The 20,084-nt window shown below is 40.3% G+C and overlaps 1 protein-coding gene across 3 annotated transcripts in view; it reads left to right on the forward strand.

The window, feature by feature from the left end:
- Nucleotides 1-264: 264 nt before the first annotated feature.
- Nucleotides 265-20,084, forward strand: part of rhobtb4 (Rho related BTB domain containing 4) — a 48,933-nt gene continuing 29,113 nt past the window's right edge. Inside the window, exon 1 of one of the 3 annotated variants that reach the window (XM_053480949.1) lies at nt 265-722. Coding sequence is in view for 1 of the 3 variants with exons in the window: in XM_053480948.1 (XP_053336923.1) it covers nt 17,280-17,308 (29 nt within the window). In the remaining 2 variants the exon portion in view is untranslated. Of the gene's footprint in view, nt 723-1,247; nt 1,368-16,819; nt 17,309-20,084 lie in introns of those variants that run through there. The other 2 variants (XM_053480950.1, XM_053480948.1) reach the window with 2 other exon arrangements.

A 20,084-nucleotide genomic window follows, 5' to 3' on the forward strand; every position in this document is an offset into this window, starting at 1 on the left:
ATATATACACATCTGGTGTGTAATTCTATCTGCTTTAAGTACTTCTGCACGAGCGCGCGACGGTCACCGCGAGCCGAAGTCGCTTTATGAATGAATGGGTGTGGCAGAGAGGGTCGCGAGCGGCGCTGACGTCCCAACGCTGGACGATATCCGCTGACGTGTTCCAACGGCGCGATGACATGAGCTCAAGAGGGTCGAGGCTCCCGCGCGCCACCGCGACATCACAGACGCGGAGCTGCACGCGACAGGGTGAGTGCTCTCTACCCGAGCTGCCTACGTCAGCATCGCTCGCGACCATCTGCCGCACTATAGGCCTGTAATGAGGTAATAAAGAATGTGTTAAGAAAAACAAAGTTGTGCAAATGAAGGTGATTAGTGATTTAAATTAAAACGGTATAATTTAAATATGCCAGATAGTGCGTGAAGATATGTTTAGCATTTTAATTATTCTTTGGCTGAGACTGGAATGATCATTAGTGTAAGAACGTATCGCCAGACACTTGAAGCGAAGTTTGGGAGTTTCAAAGTCGGAGCTTGTGATGTCGGATTTGCGTTAGGTTGCCGAAGTTTTGATGCGGACGCGTCTTAACGGGACTCATCTCTTGGCTTGATGGCGAGAAGGAAGACAATAGAGTTGCTGAAATAGATCAAGAAACACAAGTGTGTCGACTTGCAAGAAGATCAGTCAGAAATATTCCTCTTCTCAGCGATTTTCATTAAAGGTAAGTTTTTGGTAAGTGTTTCTCCGTGTTTAAAACAGAAAGAAGTTCAACTTCTGTCCCAAGTTTCACTCGCAGTCTGATTTCTATTTTGGTAACCACATCGGCTTGGCTTGTTCGAGCCCACACGTGGATCAGATTGCTTAACGGAGAAGCGCTTTGGAGGATTGCTCAGATTTAAATCGCCCTAAACACCAGTTAAGGTTGGGTTGTTATTGTGTTTATGATTGAATTCACACCGCGTGGTTACGGTGGCTGTGCGCGTGCGTACGCGCGTGTCTGTGTGACGCGTGGATTTAAGGCTTGCTTTAAGGAACTAGTTGCGGTGTCGGATTTATCTATTTCAACCTTTGTTTTTAAAAGCCTATGTAGCAATGTAAACGCAGTGCAATAGTCTGAGAGCTGAAGGTTCACAGTCAGAATCTGAAAGGCGTGCCCTCTGATGGCATATGCCATGCAATGGTCTGGTAAAGTGTCCCAACACTGTGGGTGTGTCATCTCAGAGTAATACTAAAGGAAACTCAGCTCCTCAGTGTCTAGTGTTTATCTGGTGTTGACATTGGATGATCGTAAGAGCCCGACCCGCAGCAGAACATCCAACCCGGTGTCTTGGATTCAGTTTGGATTGTTGCTCTTGGAGCAATTTAAGTAAGTTTATCAGCCTTTATATAATTTTGCTTGTTTTATTACAAAACTTTGGTGGGTCACAAGAAGAATAGCAGGTACACCAAGCCGCATGAACACACAGAGGGTTTATAAATCCAGCTGGAAGCACAAAGAGCTAATAAGTTAATTGAACACTCAGGGTTTTCCTGTTTTTATTCAGTTGGAGGCAAATTCAGCAGGGTTGGGCAGATTTGCACGCTCTTCAAAGTTAGGCTATAGGCTATTATTCTTTTTGGTTAACTTTACACAGCTGCATAAACACTATTCTGGGTTCAGTATCCTCTTGATTTTGCCGCGCTATCCTTTTTTTCTATCATACATTTGTTATTGTAGAAAAATGCTTTTTAGTATTCTTCATCATCTAAGCTAAAAAAATTTTTTTGTAACAAAATATTTTTATTATTTATTAGCAAATTATCAGAATAATAGTTGCTGGCATATGCATTCACCCCGCTGTCTCAAAAGTAAATCCGACACCAGAGATCTGTCCTGTCAGTTCAGAAGCAAACTTCTCCAGCAAGACATCTCCTATGGAGGAGAAAGCTTCTTCGGCTGGGTGAGGCAAGACTTTCCTCATGTGTTTCCCACCACCTCTTTTGTGTCTCCTTTTTGCACTGAGGTTGTTGTTTGTGACTAGAGCTTTCCAGAGAGCTCGCACTCCAAACATTCCAGCCTTCTCAAGCACAGAGGAGCTGGCCAGCTCGGCACAGCTGGGAACTTTATAAGACTCTGAGGCTCTGCATCTTGAGCAATATCTCTCTCCCCTTAAACTCCATACCCTGGTGCACTTGGGGGAAAGTGGGGGCCGGGGTAACCGATCTCTGCATTCCAGTCTGTATAACAGGGCAACATGCCATTTAAATCAAGGCAATTCCCATTTGCCTTACATACACACACACTTAAGCATGCAAGTTGGGCTAAAATTTGCTCAGAACAGCTTCGAAGCATGAATGTCATAAGCTGCCTTTCTGCCTCTGCACAAAAAGAAAAATAAATGTGTCGTTCCCCCCGAAACACATGATATTCATCTGCTCCAGAGCACAGCAGTTAAAAGAGAAAGCTATTGTCCAGTGTTCTTTCTATTCTCTGCTCTCTTGGCTGCACCCGAAGTTGTTTTTGAGTCCATGTGCAAAGAAACTCTGGCCAGAGCACCGTGGGTGATAGAGTGACATAAGAGCGATGGAGAGATAGCGGGAAAGAAAAAGAGGAATGAAGAGAAGAAAGGAGGAGGCACAAAGGGTTGAGATAGGGGTGCTTCCTGGAATTAAACACAAAAGAGAAATTAAGTGAACAGCGATCAGACTTAAAGACAGGGTTGCAGAAAATTTTTGCAATTTTTAAGAAAAGATGTTTAAAAGAAGTGCATAGACAAAGCAGTAGAAAAAGGAGTAGAAATAGTAACGAGAGCTGCCTTGAGCTGTTACTTCCTTTTGACTACCTGTTTGTAATATTGATGTATGTGGAGTACCTTTTCCTATAATGACGTAAATGACCTGAATCTGTCAACATCTCAATTTTTTGAAGCAATATTTAAAAATGTAGTAATGTTTTCAAAAAACGCAAGGACACCACACTGCATTGTGCTTTGTTTATGAACTAAAGTCCTGTTGTATTTGACTATTTTCATCAAAGACTGCACTGTTTACAGCTGAGTTCCACCATGGATCTCACACACCTGAACCAGTTTATCAGGTCAGTAGGTTAATAGAAAGAAGCTGGCTTGGGTACTTCTGCTTATACTCAAAAGGCTCTTATACTCACTGTTACCTTTTTTATATATATATATTTAGGAGTCTGGAACATAAAACATTGTGCAGAGTTTGCGGGGAGTTTATTGACAGACCTTATAGACACATTACATTTATGTAATTCAATTGGCAATGGAGTTGGGGGGATGGGGGGGGGGCATGGGCGTTCAGTGCCAGATTGTTAAGAGATGTGTACACTGGGGGGTGTTGTGCAAAGAGAAAAGCAATGACCTTATACACACTTCTCTGTCCTTCTGCTGTCTGTTTTCACTCTAGTTCACTCTACATTCTAGGTTAATGTCCAAGTTGACTGTATGCACTAGCCAGCTCCCGGTTGCTCACCTTTATCTAAGTAATTTATTCACACTGTTTATCTTGTGTAGGTCACAAGGCGGACTGGAGTCTATTCTAGTGAGCTTAGGGCACAAGACAGGGGACACCCTGGATTAAGTGCCAGCTCATCACAGATCACAGCTGCACCCACACACGCACAGACACACACACACACACACAACAAGCAATTTGGAACCATCAGGCAGCCTATAGCCCAAGTCTTTTAATTTGAGGGGATACCAGAGTACCTGGAGGATGCCCATCAAGCAGGAAGAGATCTTGCACACTCCACACACCCACAGCTGCAACAGAGTTAAGATTTGATACAGCAACTTTGAAGGTGTAAAGAAACAATCCTAACTTCTAAGGCCCTATACTCCCGGCCCATTCGAACTTCAATCACATGAACTAGAATCCTGTCTAGGTGTAGTCAGTTCCAATGAATACGTATTATTACACATGTTGGCAAATTTGCTGGATTGGATGTCAGCAGTTTTCTGCACCGTTCTCGACAGAAATAAATAATGCAGCATTGTATTCCTAAAAGAATTTACAACATTAATTGTCTTAATGTTGCAGCAGTGATAATTGACCATCGGTATGTGTTTGTGTCAAAACAGCTCCGGACTGCCAACAGGACTGAAGTGAAACCGTCGCATTGTTGCTTTCCACACCTTACACACACCTTAAAACAACATTTCTGCTGAAATCAACTGAAAGACAAAACAATTAGTTTTTTTTATTCGGATCAGTGGCACTATAAACATTTACCAACAGTAAAAGAGAAGTCTGATGCATATATTGACACATAAGTTTGGCTTAAATGAAATGCAAACAAAGATACACTGGCTGCCCCAAACAGAACCATGCTGGTTAGTGTTCATTTATGAAGAGTATATGCTCATATTTAATCTTTGTTAAAACAAAAGCAGCAATGAAACACAGGATGACATTGATGGCATGGGAAATATTGGACATAAAAATGCTATGATTTCTTGTGTCGACACAATGATGGCAACCGCACATCAATCAAATGGTGACTTCTGCAAATAAGCCACTGATGGAACAGTGGACGATATTCTACCCTGTCGCAGATGTAGGCGTACCTGTCAGTTCATTACTGCTGTTAAGTCTCATTCCACCAAACCTGCCTGAACTTGCATAATTAGTTTGCTGTACTTTGCATAAATGGTTTGTTTTAACCAACACCATTCTTAGATAGAAATCAATCTGAAGATGAAGATATATGAAAATGATCAAATAATATTTCTATAGAATATATACATTAAACGCAATATCGAGTAAAATATTTAATTGGGCGATTGGTGGGATAACATACAGTAAAACATGGTTGTGGGTTCAAAAAGATTGACTTATCCATCTATAAATTCCACATTACTCTATTTCCCAGCTGCATCGTCTTCCATGTTATACAGGAACTAATTGATAATAAAAGATATTGTGCACAAATCACACCTACATCGGAAAAAAAACTGGCGGTCAAGCAGGTGGAACACTTGTAATCATTGATTTCTACATTATGGTCTGATGAAGAGGTCCCAGTTGACTTAAGAGGGTACAGTTACTATAGTGCTTGAGCTGTATAACATGGTATTTGTTTTGCTTTAAAATAATTATGCCTGATGTGAATTTATTTGTTGCAAAGTGATCACTATAAATGGAAAATGCACTATTGAAATTCAGGGCATGCAGATGAGTTTGTTGTATCCTTGTCTTAGCCAAAAACGGGGTTCGTGGTAACTACAATAGACTGTACTAGGTTTGTGGTCGCTGTTCAGGATACTGACTGACTGACCCAAACGAATTGTTTAAATTGCTCTGTTATTTATTGTCTGGGTAGTTATTGTCAGTTACATCAATCAGAAATGACTAATATTTTAACCAAATACACTGTAGTAAATTAATTTCTGCCCAGAACATAATGGCTGCAGTCATTTACCCTACAGAGCTACAGTAATTAGTTGGCTAGTCATACTTCAGCTAGCTAGCTAAAACTTTTGTGGGTTGCTCCTAATTGCTCATTGTTAGGGCTTTTCTCGTTACAAAATAGTTCTCAACACCACAATATGTAAACAAACAAAAAACAACAACAAAAAAAAAAAAAACAGCCAGATTTATTACATGTAAAAATGTCTAGCCAAACATCAAGCAAGCACACTGTGTGATTTTGTGTGGACATGCTAGCTATTAAGATCCCTGTTAGCTACGTACATAACATACAACCAGTTTAATAGAAAATAGTTATATTTTAATACAGAATTTTTTATAGTGCCACTAAAATAGTTTACTCTTTAAATTGATTTATGATGATCTGTCAGAGCATTAAATAATTAATAAAATATAATGAGCAGAAAACTTTTTGGCTGGATCTGGAGGCGAGTTCTTCAGGCCAAGTGTTACGAATCTTTCTATAAGAAATAATGTAAATGCTAATAATTCATTTTAGCCACCCAAAAATATAAAAAACAACCCCATACAATCCAATTCATGTCGGTATCCTCATTGGTATCGTGGGTTGACCCTTGACGTCGTTGTAAACCTGCTTTGCTTTGCTTTCCACAAGTTTTGAGCAGCTCCTGGACATACTGTACATGCAACTTAGCTGGCATTCGGGTTCGTTTTAGTTTGTTCGTATGCAGAAAATGCTTTGTATGCTGATGCAAATTTTTATTCTTAAGGTGAAAATTCATAAGGGATGGCATTTAACCTGGATTGGCTAAGGTTCCAATGTATGTAAACTGGCAAAAAAAAAAAGCCCCTAGGTAAAAACAATTGCAGAATGTGAATGTGTATGTGTACAGTGATCTGGAAAATGTATTTGCCCCTTCTAACTTTTTTCACTGCACTGTATGGTGCCCTGCAGTGGATATACATAATTTCTCCATCCATTATGCCTGTTGTTTCTGGGATCAGCTCCAGACTCACTATGACCCTAACAAGTATAAAGTGGTTGCTGAAATAAAAAAAACGAAGTTGGTGAGTAAAAGGATAGATAATGATTATGTTTCAACTTTTATCTCAATGTTTGTGAACTAACAAATCATTCCTTAACAATACATTGACAAGCGATGAATGGACTTTACGAGTACCTCTCGGTATCAGTGTCCATATCCAGATGTTCTGCACTTCTTCGAGTTAAGCGTTTGTTATAAATCTAATTGTTCAGTACTTCTACTTTGTGATGCATACCGATAGATGATACTCACCCAGAAACACAGCATGGAGGGGTAACTTGTAAGACACTTTCAGGGAGTAGACAGAGATCAAGTATCCGGTTTTGGGCTTACAGAGCTTATGTAAAGTCAGTGGGAGTAAGAGGGATCAGATCCAAAATCAACACTTGGAGTGAAGACAACATTCAATGAAGCGCCACAAAATCATTCTTAGCCCAAGATGCTTGCTTGATTGCTTAAAACAAAGTGTTGTTGTTGCATCTTAAGATCTAAAGTTGAAAGAGTGTATAATTTTTTTGCCTGACTTGAAATTTCATAAAGCTGTCTTGGGAAGGTGTGGGACTCATTAAAGCAGACCGATTAACACCAACTCTGTGGACAGAAAAGGTAAACGAATAAAGACAGATCATTATAAATAAGAAAAAAAATCAATAGATCTCTTGTTTTTTTTCTATCTTTGAAGCACAGAATTTATGTTCCAACAATTTAGCCGCCTGAGTGGGAAACGGAAACTGTGTTAGCATCTTGCTCAAATCACTAAATTTAGTTTGCTGACCGCATGTGTATGGTACAAAAACACATTTGTTTTCTTCCTGTCCACAGTCTGCAATGTGGACCACCTGTGGAGTCGTCATTCAACCAGAGTTGGACCACTGTAATGGAATTAAAATGGAACCGAATTGACCTTTCTTTTTTGGAAATGTATAATGCAGACTTCAAAAACAAAATGCACAGACATGATTATGCTTGCACATCAGAGCTACCGTGAACCACGGGTCATGTTTTGCTTCGATTAAATGTTGCTTGACTGGCTGCTTCAAACTGGGAGTTGCCAGAGTGGTATTTGTATAATACATTTAAACAGCTATAACTGGGAGGCCACCGCCACCACAGCCCTTTTCAGAAATTTGCAATCAAAATAAAACACAGGACACCTCCCATACTTATAATGGAATGCAGTTATATTTTGCATTACAGTGTTTGTTGGTGTAACTGTACAATGCACAATGAGCATACTATTGATTTGTTTTTTCTCTTTTGACTTGCCACACATTAGGTGTAGACAAGGTCACTGAAGCAAACCACAATCAGCTGCAGTGCAATGCACTCATATCATTCAGATAAAGTCAACACAGGATAGCTTAAGTTTGGAAATCTGACTAGTTTTCTTCTGTCCGGTTTTGGTGAGTCTGTGCTTATTGTAGAGTCCTGTAGATTCCCCTTCTTGGCTGACAGGACCAGAACCTTGATTTGTTCCTCTGCTGTTGTAGACCAAGGACATTTTTTTACCACAATCCCAACGGTTATAACGAGTGGCTATTTGTGTTACCGTAGCTAACTTTTCTCTGACCTCTTTCATCAGCAAGGCATCCGCAGATCTGTCCCTACTGTTTTTTGTTCTATCCATTAATTCATATATTGTTTTCTCCTATTTTGTCCGTATGTTAAATACAGACATGTTTATTTAATCTGGCTTGGATATACAGTGTACTAAAGCTGTGACTGAGAAATAATAATAATCTGTCAATTATAATTATACGTTTTACAGTAATTTATCTGCATCACAACCTGTGAAAGCAGCCCTGTTGTTCATACTGTAGAGCATACTTATTCCCTGGTGTCTGTGCACCGTTTTCCATGACTTGTGGCTGCGTGGAGCCTATTGGTGATAGGCATGTAGCTAACAACAGTATGGATTTTTCCATTGCTTTTTAGAAATGTTCTAGATGGAACAAGTAGGACGTTCGTATGTTTGTGTTTGATTGCCCCATGACCTACTATGTCTGAGCTTGTTATCACTGAATGCATGTATAGTATTAATCGTAATTGTCTGTGCTTCATTAGATGCTTATGCTCCACATTTTAAACATTGGTCCTGTGCATTCCATGAGTGTGACATCATCACCCAGCCAGCAGTCCAGCATTACACAGTCATCCCAACAAAGCCCCTTCCTGTTTGCACTGAAAGCCCATGTCCCAGGAGAGACATTGTCAGAAGTGCACACACAGAGTCTCTCTCTCACACACACACACACACACACACACACACACACTAAGAATGAGAGAAGCAGCGAAGGAATGACAGAGTGCAATAGTGTCAGTAACACACACAAATAGAGAAAAAGAAAGAGATGAGAAGATGCAGAAAAGAACCAGTAAAGAAACAGTAGCCTCCCTGACTTTAGCTAGCTGTTTCTCTTTTCCCTGCTCTGTCAGCTCACGATGACAGCTCTATGGCCTATAAGAGCATCTCAGTAATGGAACTGACATACAGTATGTCTTTGTGAGAGTGTGATGTGTGCACTCTCACTCTATCTCTCATTCCAAGCTCCATGCAGGGCAGAATTAAAGCGGGCCTTGTCTAAAACCCTGCGGCATTCCTCTGCTCCCCCAGAGTCGGACGGCCTGATCCCAGTTTGACCTGCTGTGCCAGCAGCATGAGCTCCTGAGGTGTTTACCAAGGCAGGGCCATGTATTTAATCAACCTGTTTGTCCAATCCACCCCTTCTTTACACCCTCTCCACTCCCTGTAATAATTTTTCTTTACATAATGTATAAATGCAAATTGAGTTGCATTAGGTGTGTCCTAATGAGTATTTGTTAAAAGGCTTTATATAGCTTTAAAAGATATTATACTCAACATAATGCTAATTATGAAGGAAAAGGATACCACCTGTTAACTGAAAACAGCTTTTCCTGATACGTCATCTCCATTTTTTCCCCCCAATAATTTCTCAAGTGCATGATTTTTAACTCTTGAACTCCTGCTTTTGTTTCATTATGTTCTCTTTGCTAATTCAGTTGGGTCATCTAGTTTGAAGTGTTTACACATCAAACTGTGAGGATTTTGTGAATATTTATCCAGATCTCTAACACCTTGTGAAGAATCCAACATTTCTGCAACTAGCACACAAGTGCAAATACCAAGTAACAACAGCTTGTCCTGTACCTCAGGATATTGATTAACGAAGCCTGGCTGTAATATGCATTGTTCAACTGATGTTTTAGGCTTTGTTTACTCTGCTTAAATGCTCCTTATTGTTGTTATATATTGTTGACTGAAGGTCCTACCATGGTTGTGAAAATAGGAATAAATTGGCGTCCAATGGTCACCATTGGCCTACATTGGTGACCATTGGCTGGTCATTAGTTGGAGTACAGTGATTCCTACAGTAGATGGATGGATGGAATGCACCTAATTGTGGTTCCTTGGATTGAACAGCTTAAACACAGGTACAAACCAGTGTATATTTAGTGCTCTGTGAATGCTTATGGGGTCTAGTGTACAAGTTTGGACAGGAAATGCATTTGAAATCAGGGAAGCAATGACCGTGAAACAAGATTCTGTTGTTGTTGTTTTTTTTGCACAAAAATACACTGCTTTTTTGTTTCTTGTTTTACATTGTTTCTACAGGCCTCTTCAATGTAACAGATTAATCACTGATAATGTACTGTATGTACATATGCTCTGTATCTGAACTCAGCTCATCTGCAGGCCAATTAGTCCTAAGCCTAAAAGAGGCTGTAAATCAGATGCCCAGGTACTCAACCGTAGTGCAGTCCAGTGATTAAGCCTTCTTGCTGGAGCAGCTGGGTAAAGACTTAACAAGATTAGCCTCTTCACTTGAGCAGGTTGTTTTGAAGAACCTCATGTTTAACCTTTGTTCAATGTCCAGCTGAGTATATTAGCTAACGTGTATGTGCCTCGGTTTTCCCGTGTTCCCCTTGTAGGTAAATATATAAACTTGCAGTGCTAACGTGCTATTAAAAAAAAAAAAAAAAACAGACACAGATGGGAATTCTGACATCATCAGATTTGACTCGGTGTCTCGCCCATGATGGTTACAACCGTCAAGAAAAGAACTGTGAGTAGATTAAATCAGAGCTCCTTCGTAACATCTAATACCTTATCCTAAAGCCTGATGTTTTTTCCAATGTCTAAATATATTAAGAACAGTAGTACAAATGATAACTGTTTCCCAAGGCTTTATAATCGCATATCTGATTAAATCCGATGATCCTTGAATCTTCAGGCTGACCTGCATCTCGGTCAAGTTCATTCCATCCTTATTTCTATCAGAAATGCTGTAAGCTCCTAAAGAATGTGAAGTATCTGCTGACCCTGCTCCACCTTCAACCTCCCATAACTCTTTGCTTAGTCTCAGAAGCAATAAATTAGTGAGATGTTACTGGAGGCTGGAAGTGGAACAGGGCCCGCCCTCCAGTGTTTATTAGCACTGGGGCTCAGGGAAGCCATTGCTTCAGGGGTAGCAACATGAATGCATTCTTCACTATCATCATCTCTTTCACCTAAGAACAGAAAATTGCAGTTGAGAGATGGTGCTGGGAGGAACTCTGTATATGTGGAATCAAGTGCATGCATTACAGAGCAGAATTTTTTTTTTTGGCTACTAGAATTATCTGGGCGTGTGTGTCTGTGAGTGTGTGTGAGCGCGTGTTTGTGTTTCGGCATGTGCTGACAGTGCTCTCAGGCACCTGCAACGTGTCACCAGAGCCAACAGCACTTTTCAGCAAACATCTGCCCCACTTCGCTACCAGCACTCATTCCAGCATCACACGGCTCAGAGAAAAATAATGCAGCTTCCCACATTGACCAAGTGACGTTACAGCTTCAAAGATTAAAAAAAAAAGGGATATAACAGTAAAGAACATTTTGAACTATGATAGCTACAAATCTCTCTCAATACTACGCAGCCAGAATGAACATCGCACAACAATCCACTTTGTTTGTGATAGGAGTTGTCTAGTGGCGTACGTTCATCAAGTGATAGTGTAAAAGTCATACAGTAGAGACTGTCCTTGTTTTGACGTTTCAGACGGATTACCTTACATGAATTGGAGCAGTTAGTAGATCATTATGACAACCACTGAATGTTCACTGCCAACATACTTGGAGAGCTTGAAATTCTGCATTGATAAGATGGCGTGCCCTGGCCCTGCAACAATGAGATAAACCGGAGTAAACAACTGGAGTTCTGTTCATCTCATGCCTCTGCCTCTCTATTTTAATTGCATCCTTTTTTCAGCCTTACCCTATTTCTCTCTACAACCGCTTTTGTTGATCCTTCCCTTTTTCCGGTGTGGCCCACCTTGGTTTTGCAGCCTCCGTCTCCTCTGCTGTCTCTGGCTTGTTCTTCCACACCCTCTACTGTCACTCTTTCTCTCTACAGCTTCATTGTGCTCCACATTTTTTTTTCTTCCACCTTCCTCCATCTCTGTCCTCTTTCCATTTCTTCTTTCACAAGCCCTGTCCTGTGGCCATTTCCCACATACTTTTCCCTCATCGACCGCCCCCCGTCCCTTTTCTTCATTTATCTCTAGTGTCCCTTTGGTCTTATCTTATTTGGATGTTCTGAACACACAGTGACACACTAACAATCTGCTCACATACTACGCCGTCCTCCTGATAACATGAAACTACAGAGCTTCATCTTCCCAGTATCTCTTGTAGCAGAGATGGGAAAGACATCTGTATACAGTAGCTCATGTGTGAAGGACGGCGTCCTGCACACGCAAAGGTGTAGCACAGAGTGTCCGCCATATCGAGGTTGAGTAGGTGTGAAGCATGTGATAGTTCAGGGTTTGGTTTGCAGTCTGTGAATTTGGGACAAATGAGTGGCTCGCTACAGCTGTGGTGCCCTAAATGTCTGCTGTCTCCTCTGCCCGATTTAGCTCACAAACCCTGCTGTCAGCCTGCCTGCCCCTTCAGGGACTGGGAAGTCTGGCATGGTGTGTGTGTGAGTGTGTGTTAGAGGAAGTAGGGGTGGGGGGATTTGTGGCTGCAATAAATACAAGACAGGGTGTATCAAAGATTTTTTTTTTTGTCTGAAGGCTGTTCACAGAAAACCATTATTCTGTGTTCATATTAATTATAACACAGCACCAGTAAATTATCTGTTTGATTATAAGATAGCTGCTCTGACAGTAGTGACTGTCTGTAATTAAAATCACACTCAAATAAACACTTCTTTCTAATACAGTATCGTTCACAGGGTCTGTCCACATGGTTTAAGCTCATGAGACCCCACTGTCCCCATATGCAGAAATCATATTTTTTATGATTTTTTACATATTATTCTGTCTACTACATTGTGCAAGTTCCATATTGTATATGAGGAGTGATGGATATTAATCTTTTTGGTCTTAATCTTTCAATCATTACCAGGTGCTATTAAACAGAAGTAGATATTACAATTTCCACGAGAAGGGTTAGATCAATAATAAATGGATGAATAGTAATAATTTAAATGGATGATAAATAATAACAAATGTATTGACGTGTGATTGACGTGTGATTGACGTGTCAGGACAAGAGTGCTGTATATTCATTGCTATGGCGCAGCTTTCTATAAGAAGTCCTTTGCCTTGTTAACCTCAAAAAAGAAGAGTAAAAAAAAAAAACGAGGTGAGCGACTGACTGTTTAAAGCTGCCATAAGGTAACTCCGACAACTGTAACTGTTTTGCGGTTGTTCCACAACATGAAATGTAAGAATAAATGTTTACATAGCATAGCATGTTTACTACAGAGGTTGGCTGTGGTATGCAAGGAATTAAACACTTCCAGGCATGCCGTTATTGGACGGGAATAAATTTGGGGTGAAATTACAAGTCTCATAAACAAAAACAGCTTTTATTGATTTGCTTAGCATGTCACTCCAGTGTTTCTCACAAAGTCACATTTAATATCGTCTTCAACTTGACAGTATAGTGTCGGTATGCACGTCTCGGTATGCATGTGGCCTCGATGGAATGGTGTATTTTGGCTGCAGTGTATGCACTAGCTCTTGAAAGCCCTTGTTTTTGAATACACTGTATAACCTCAGATTCTTGCAAATGAAGTGAGATGTGTTTTTTTATTAATCTTTCAACATTTTTATGTAAAAAGAAGGTCAGGGTAATTGAGAGAGTCTCTCTTGCGTGAAGCCGAGCAGCAGAATGTACGCCATTTCCTTTTACGGTGTCATGATAAGGTTGTGGTATTTTTCAAGTATTTTAAATTGTATTGAAATTCTTTACAAATGACGAAGGGGTTTCACTATCAGTCCATCTTTTTTTTCTCTCTCTCTAAATCCAAAGCGATCACATACACACATGGTTATCTGCTTGGTTGTCTTGGCTGTCACTTTATTGCCTGTTGCTTATTGTCCAATTTAAGAAGATACTGTATACACTTTGGCAGAAAAATGTACAGTATATACACTCTGTTCAGCCATAACATTTAAACCTCGAAACATTATGCCATTAAGACAGTATGTGTAGGTTCTTTTTCATGACACTAAACCAGCCCTGAACCCTTTAAGACACGAGAAGACAAGACCTCCAAAATCATGCCACAGCATCTAGCACCGGGACTCGATCAAGTCTCCCCAAGTGCAGCAGGTTGCCCCCATGGACCAGACCTGCCAGTCCAGCACATCCTATTGATGACCGAGACTCAATGTCATGTGGTATTAATGCTATAGTATGACTGATCTGTGTATACTTGGTATACACATCATTGTTTACACTTTACATTGTTATCATTGAAAGGTTGGTTATTTGTATATATTTATCAACGCATTAATCCAGATTGTTTGGTCGTTACAGCCCTAGGTGGTAACAGCCCTTCATTTCATGATTATTTTCAGCACACCCTGCTGTTTCATTCCATGCATTTTCTCTCTTACTTGCCTTACAAAGGTGTTACATATTAAGTGTGAATCAGAATAAAAGTGCAAATAATATCAGGTGTTTTTCTGTCTTTTACAAATATAGCTTATGTAAGTAGGAGTACAAGCTTCACAGGGATTCTTTCCAGATGTTCCAGATGTCTGTCTATGACTGTTTGTCCCACACATGTTGACACCAACCAATCTAGCAGACATTCCGTAATATCTCCCTGGTTTTCCACTTGTTCATTCAGAGGAAGCTATCTGACTAATCTGTCTCTCTGGTTCAGACTGGCCCAGTTTAAACACGGTGACATACATTACACCAAACACAACATGACTGAACTCCCTTTTTATAGGCAGCCCGGGATTCTCATGTCCATTATCATAAGCATGCCCAATGAATCCTCTGTTCTGACCACCGAGTACACTTCTCCCACTCGCTCTCCTTTCTAGACATGCCAAAGGGTGCCAAGAGGGCATCACTTTCTCAGGGTCTGCTGTTAAGCTGTGCAAAGCTCTGCCTGCTGGTGTCCAGCTGGGCTTCAGATGAGGGAAAGGTCTGCATTGATGGAAGTGTGGGAACAGGAGGCGTACGACTTGCTTGGGCTTGTGACTGACACCGCTGCCACACTCTGCACGATGAGCTCATGCGTCTTCACAGCCTCACAGTGGGCCTATTGAGCAAGAAAAAAAAAAGCTGGTAAAGTGTTTACTCTGATATACAAATCAGAATTGATTTAAGGCTTAGATTGGAAATATTCCAGTAGACCAGTAGGGGTCAGTGTTTTTAAACTAAGCTGAATGGCATTGAATAGCTGCAAAAGCTTATTAACCAAGTGATGTCCTAAAATCTACGTATTTTAATGATATGGTTTTTTGACGTTAGCTTACTGATGGAATTTAATTCTTCATGCCAGTTTATATAAGGTATATAGTTACTCTTTCATTTTAATTAATCCAGTGTCCTAAATGGATGAAAGCAAATATCATGGACAGAGGTGGGGTCTTCGAGCAAACAAAGCAAGGACCAAGTTCATTAGACATCTAACCCAACTGTTTGTTAGGTTAGATGTTTACATGCACACGCTTTCTAAATGTATGGTCTTTTCTGATTTTTATTTCTTTCTACATTGTACAACAATGCTGAGGGCATCCGAAATATGCAATAATCTCCTTTGAACAGCAGAGGTAAGTTTTGGTGTTGCTTTCCTAGGATTGTTCTTTCTTAGAGCCAGTTTCATCATGGTGCTTGGTGGGTTTTGCAAATTCATTTGACAATACTGTTCTTAAAAGAACTATTTCAGAACAGCTGACCTCCGTATGTTAAAATAAAAACTGATTTGTTTTTGGTACTTCATATGTGTTATTTCAACGTTTTTTATTTTTTTATTTTTTTATCCAGTTTTGTTCCAGAATGTGAAAGATAAATTACACACAAAAAACAACAACAAAAAAACAACAACATTGAATTAGAAGCTGTGTCCAAAGTTTTGACAGGCACTGTGCAAAACCACAGATTGACGGTCAAAATTGCACCTGGTTTAGCTCTGGCTAAAGTGAGACACCACATGCAAGAAGTCATTTACTTTTTATTTGGTGCTTGTTTGTATCTTACCTAATATTGCTCTTCTTCATTCTCGTATTGCCATTTTATTGCATAAATATTATAATGCAATATGCAGGTAACTGTGCCAGTGTTGATGATCCCACTCCAGAGTCAAGAGTTAAGACAGACAGAGAGTTTTTATTAATATTATTCTCCTGATTTTCCTACTGATCACATTGACAGTCAGGTGATTGTATTACAAAGTTAACTGACATTATATTTCAAATTAAAATTTTTAATTCTATTTGTTACATACACAACTATCCACAGCATAATATGCATTGAAATGCTTACAGTATATGAGTGTCTGTGATCTAAAATAGAAAGATTTCACAACACATCACTGAAAAAAATGCACTAAAGAGTAAAAATAGACTAAAGATTTCAAAGATAAATTTTCACTTAGTCCCTCACTCTTCATCTATACCACTTTATCCTGTATACAGGGTCGAGCAGGTGGGAGAGCCTGGAGCCTATCTAAGGAGACTTAGGGTACGAGGCGGGGTACTCCCTGGATGTGGTGCCAATCCATCACAGGGCACACACACTCACACACTACAGGCGATATGGGAACGGCAGTGAGCCTAATGCAACCTCCATGCACACAGACACAAGAATCTAACCCGATGCCTGGAGCTGCAAGCCGTCAGATAAATTAATTATCAATACAAAGATTTTTTTTATTATTATTATTTAGGGGCTAGAACTGAGCCTAAAGTTCAGCCGGAGCCTACACTTTACCAAATTAATCAAATTAAAAAAAAAAAAAAAAATAGTATAAAAAAAAGCTGCAGCTGAGTGTTTTTACATTGTTTGGGGTCATACGGAGACAGAACGAGTTGTGTTTCGTAATCTTGCGTGTGTTGCTACGCGCACGCGCTTCTGCGCTTGATTGCGGAACGGCGCGGGTTAACAAAGCACAAGATCCTCGTGCTCGGGGCGGGGCCTGCGCGTCTGATTGGCTCGCGTATGTCTTACGTCATCGATTCGGGGTTGAGTTGTGTCGGCGTGACGCAAGGCTAGAGGGGCGTGTGTGTTGTGCGCGGAATCAACTGTAGAAACAATAACTGACGTGAGACCTCTTATCCACACACACACACACACACAGACAGACACACACTCAGAAACAGTAAAGACGGTGGGTTTAACCAGCCGCGAGAGAACGCGAACACTCAACAGTCTTTGTGTGTTAAAAAAAAAAAAACATCCGGGAAACTTCTTTTTGCGCTGAGCGAAGGCACGAGCGAAGATGCTTCCTTTGTGACAGGCTCGAGCTCTGAGCCACAAACTTCCAGCTCATTCCGCGTGCTTTTTAAAGACCTCCTGCGCCCGGCCTGGCATGTGGGTCAATTCTGGAAGCGTCGGAAGGTAGGGGGGATGTGTGTGTCAGGGTTGTGGAGGAGACGTGAATCACGTGCACGACTTTAATTAGAAGACAGCCTAGTGAAATCACTCATCGCTCTGCACCACTGTTCCTTCTGAGCATTGCAGTTCAGTGATGAATATATTTCAGTGAAATTGCAGCGTGTCACAGCAGCCTTGCCGGTTGATTGGTTGGTTACGGCTCTGTCACCTGGGTTTGTTTTCCTTTGTCCGCATGGGCTTGGCTCAAAGGCTCTGCTCTGCTGCATTCTGTTTTCACGCATCTCACTTTTGCAACATATTTAAAACTCTATCCGAGACGCTTAATTAATTTTTTTTTTCAGATCCAGATCAACCACAATTCCGTATGCAATTGATTTGCATTTCTTAATGAAATGCATTCTCAATGAATTTTAATGCTTGGAAATATGAATGGGCTTGCAGCTTGTCAATGGCCGCGCGTGCACAATCTCTCCAGCATCTATTCACCTGATGTAATCGCAGGAAAGACTCACCACAAGCAGACTGTCATTTCCAGGATACTAACCCTTTTGTATTTCTCTTTCAGCAGTGAGGCCACAATCTCAGATAGATTAATTCCTCCAGCCTAGTGATTTTATGTTCAAACTCAATAAACAGCAAAAAAAAAAAAAAAACACCACCACCACCACACAATTCAGGCTCGTGCAGTAGTCCAGGTGAAGACACTGACAGCCCTGTTATAAGGCATTAAAGTGTCCTGACACTTCCCACATTACCGTGCTGTTATTCTAGTTTTAAAGCATTGCCGTACATTTCTAACACCATAACTTGCAGGACTGTTTTTATACTTGGAAGGCTGTTGTTTGGGGCGTTTGACAAGTTTCTACAGAGAATTGAGTTTCCACGCTGTTCTCAGAGACCTGTCCGAGAGAAAAAGGGAAAAAAAGTGGTTTTATGACTTCGTGCCATTTCCAACGCCTAGGCTTTTCAACTAAAACTACTCTTAAAAATATTATGCATAGCTGGTTAAATACAGAGGGGCCCAAAAATGTATACAAACTTCAATGTTTGTTATCTATTGCCTTTTTTTTTTGAGAATTTGAATTGCTTTATGGCAGCTAAAGTGTAGTAGTATGTTTTATCTAAAGATGTCAGTAGTTGCACCATCATTGATGCTATCATGTGACCATAATTTAATAATATTTGTGCATATATTTTACATTAATGCATTTTTTGGGCCCCTCAGTATTTGCATTATTTCCATATTGTGCATAAAAATAAGGATTTTCAAGATATTAGGACACTGCAATAAAGCACACATATTGTATACACACACAGTTATATTTCAGATAAGAAAAAAGACTTCACTTTGGCAGCAGTGTTGGAACTTAAGGAAGCAGTTGGTCCTGGCCAGACTTAATGAGGCTTACCCTGTCCTTGGCTGAGTTTACCTTTCAGGGCAAAGGTGTGGATATGTTTGGTGAGCATCAGACAGCTGAGCTGAGCCCGCAGGGCTTTCCATCCTTAAAAGTGTTTTGCTTGGTTAAATATCACAGAGCAGTTTGCTATGTTGTTCACCAACCTGATTCATCCTGTTTATGCATGCATGCATGCATTTGTGTGCATGGAGGAAATGTCTTTGCAGACTCATGTGCATCATCCGAGGATCGATTTACGTCATTCAGACCGTACAGTCATGATAGTCTTAATTAGTGCCTGTAGTATGTGGTCTGGAGTTTGATAGATGACTCTAATGAGAGTCAGTCGCTTGCTTTCTCTTTGTCCTTGTCAAGGCCTCACTGCTTTCTAACATTAAAATTTCTTTTCCTTATATAGATTAAATAGGTTATAGGTATGCAAGAAAAACAATGTTCCTTGTTTTTGATGTTATATTTTACTTGTCAAACTGATCCTAAATTGTACCAAAGTGTATTTAAATAATCATATGCATACTCAGGTGATTATATGTGACCAGCCAAGTGCATGTTGCTACTGTAGCAGGCCACTGTCTTGTTTTTAACAATTCAAGCACCCACCTTCCTCATGGTCCAGTGGGGTGTTTGAACAACACTTCGACTAGACACAAAACCAGCACAAACCAGAATGTTCACAACATTGTGTGTGCTTTTGTAGTGTACACTTACAGTCAGCTGTGTTTTAGGTGCCATGTTACCTGTGCTTCCTGGTAATGTGCTGGAAGGACTGATCAGTGTCTGCAATTGGAGTGGTTAGAAACCACACACACACACATTCACATACAAAGTCATCAAGGGCAACCTCCTTTGGTTTGCTGTTGTGCTTTAGATGTAAACATCAATGTGAAAGCAGAACCAGTTGGATTACTGTATGTACTGTAGCATCTGGTGACTTTTTAACCACAAGAGTTTCAAATTGATTGATGCTATCTCAAGTGTGTCAGAGTTAATACACAATCTAGACCAAAGTATGGAGAAGCAGGGTTTCTTTCTGTCTTTCTTTTTCTTTCTTTCCTTTTTTTTGGGTTAACACTTATGGGAAATTATGTGAAAGATCTCACAGCCATTTTTCATTATCCTCCTCTGTGCTTTGTAAAGTGTCTGCATAAAAGCTTGCAAATACACCCAGAGGTGTAGATCCCCTGTCCTCCAAAGTTATCTTCTTTCTACTTTGTAAAAAAAAAAAAAATTCTTCTTAAATTCAAGTGCAAATGTCTGGAGAATGCTAAGGAAGTCAGTGGCACGTCCTAGCATCGCCCATTTTTTTATTTTTTTATTTTTTTTTTTAAAGCAGAGTTCGGTTCAGACATTTTTGGTGCTGATGC

The sequence above is a fragment of the Clarias gariepinus genome, chromosome 21 (assembly GCF_024256425.1).
Source record: "Clarias gariepinus isolate MV-2021 ecotype Netherlands chromosome 21, CGAR_prim_01v2, whole genome shotgun sequence".
Lineage (NCBI taxonomy): Eukaryota > Metazoa > Chordata > Actinopteri > Siluriformes > Clariidae > Clarias > Clarias gariepinus.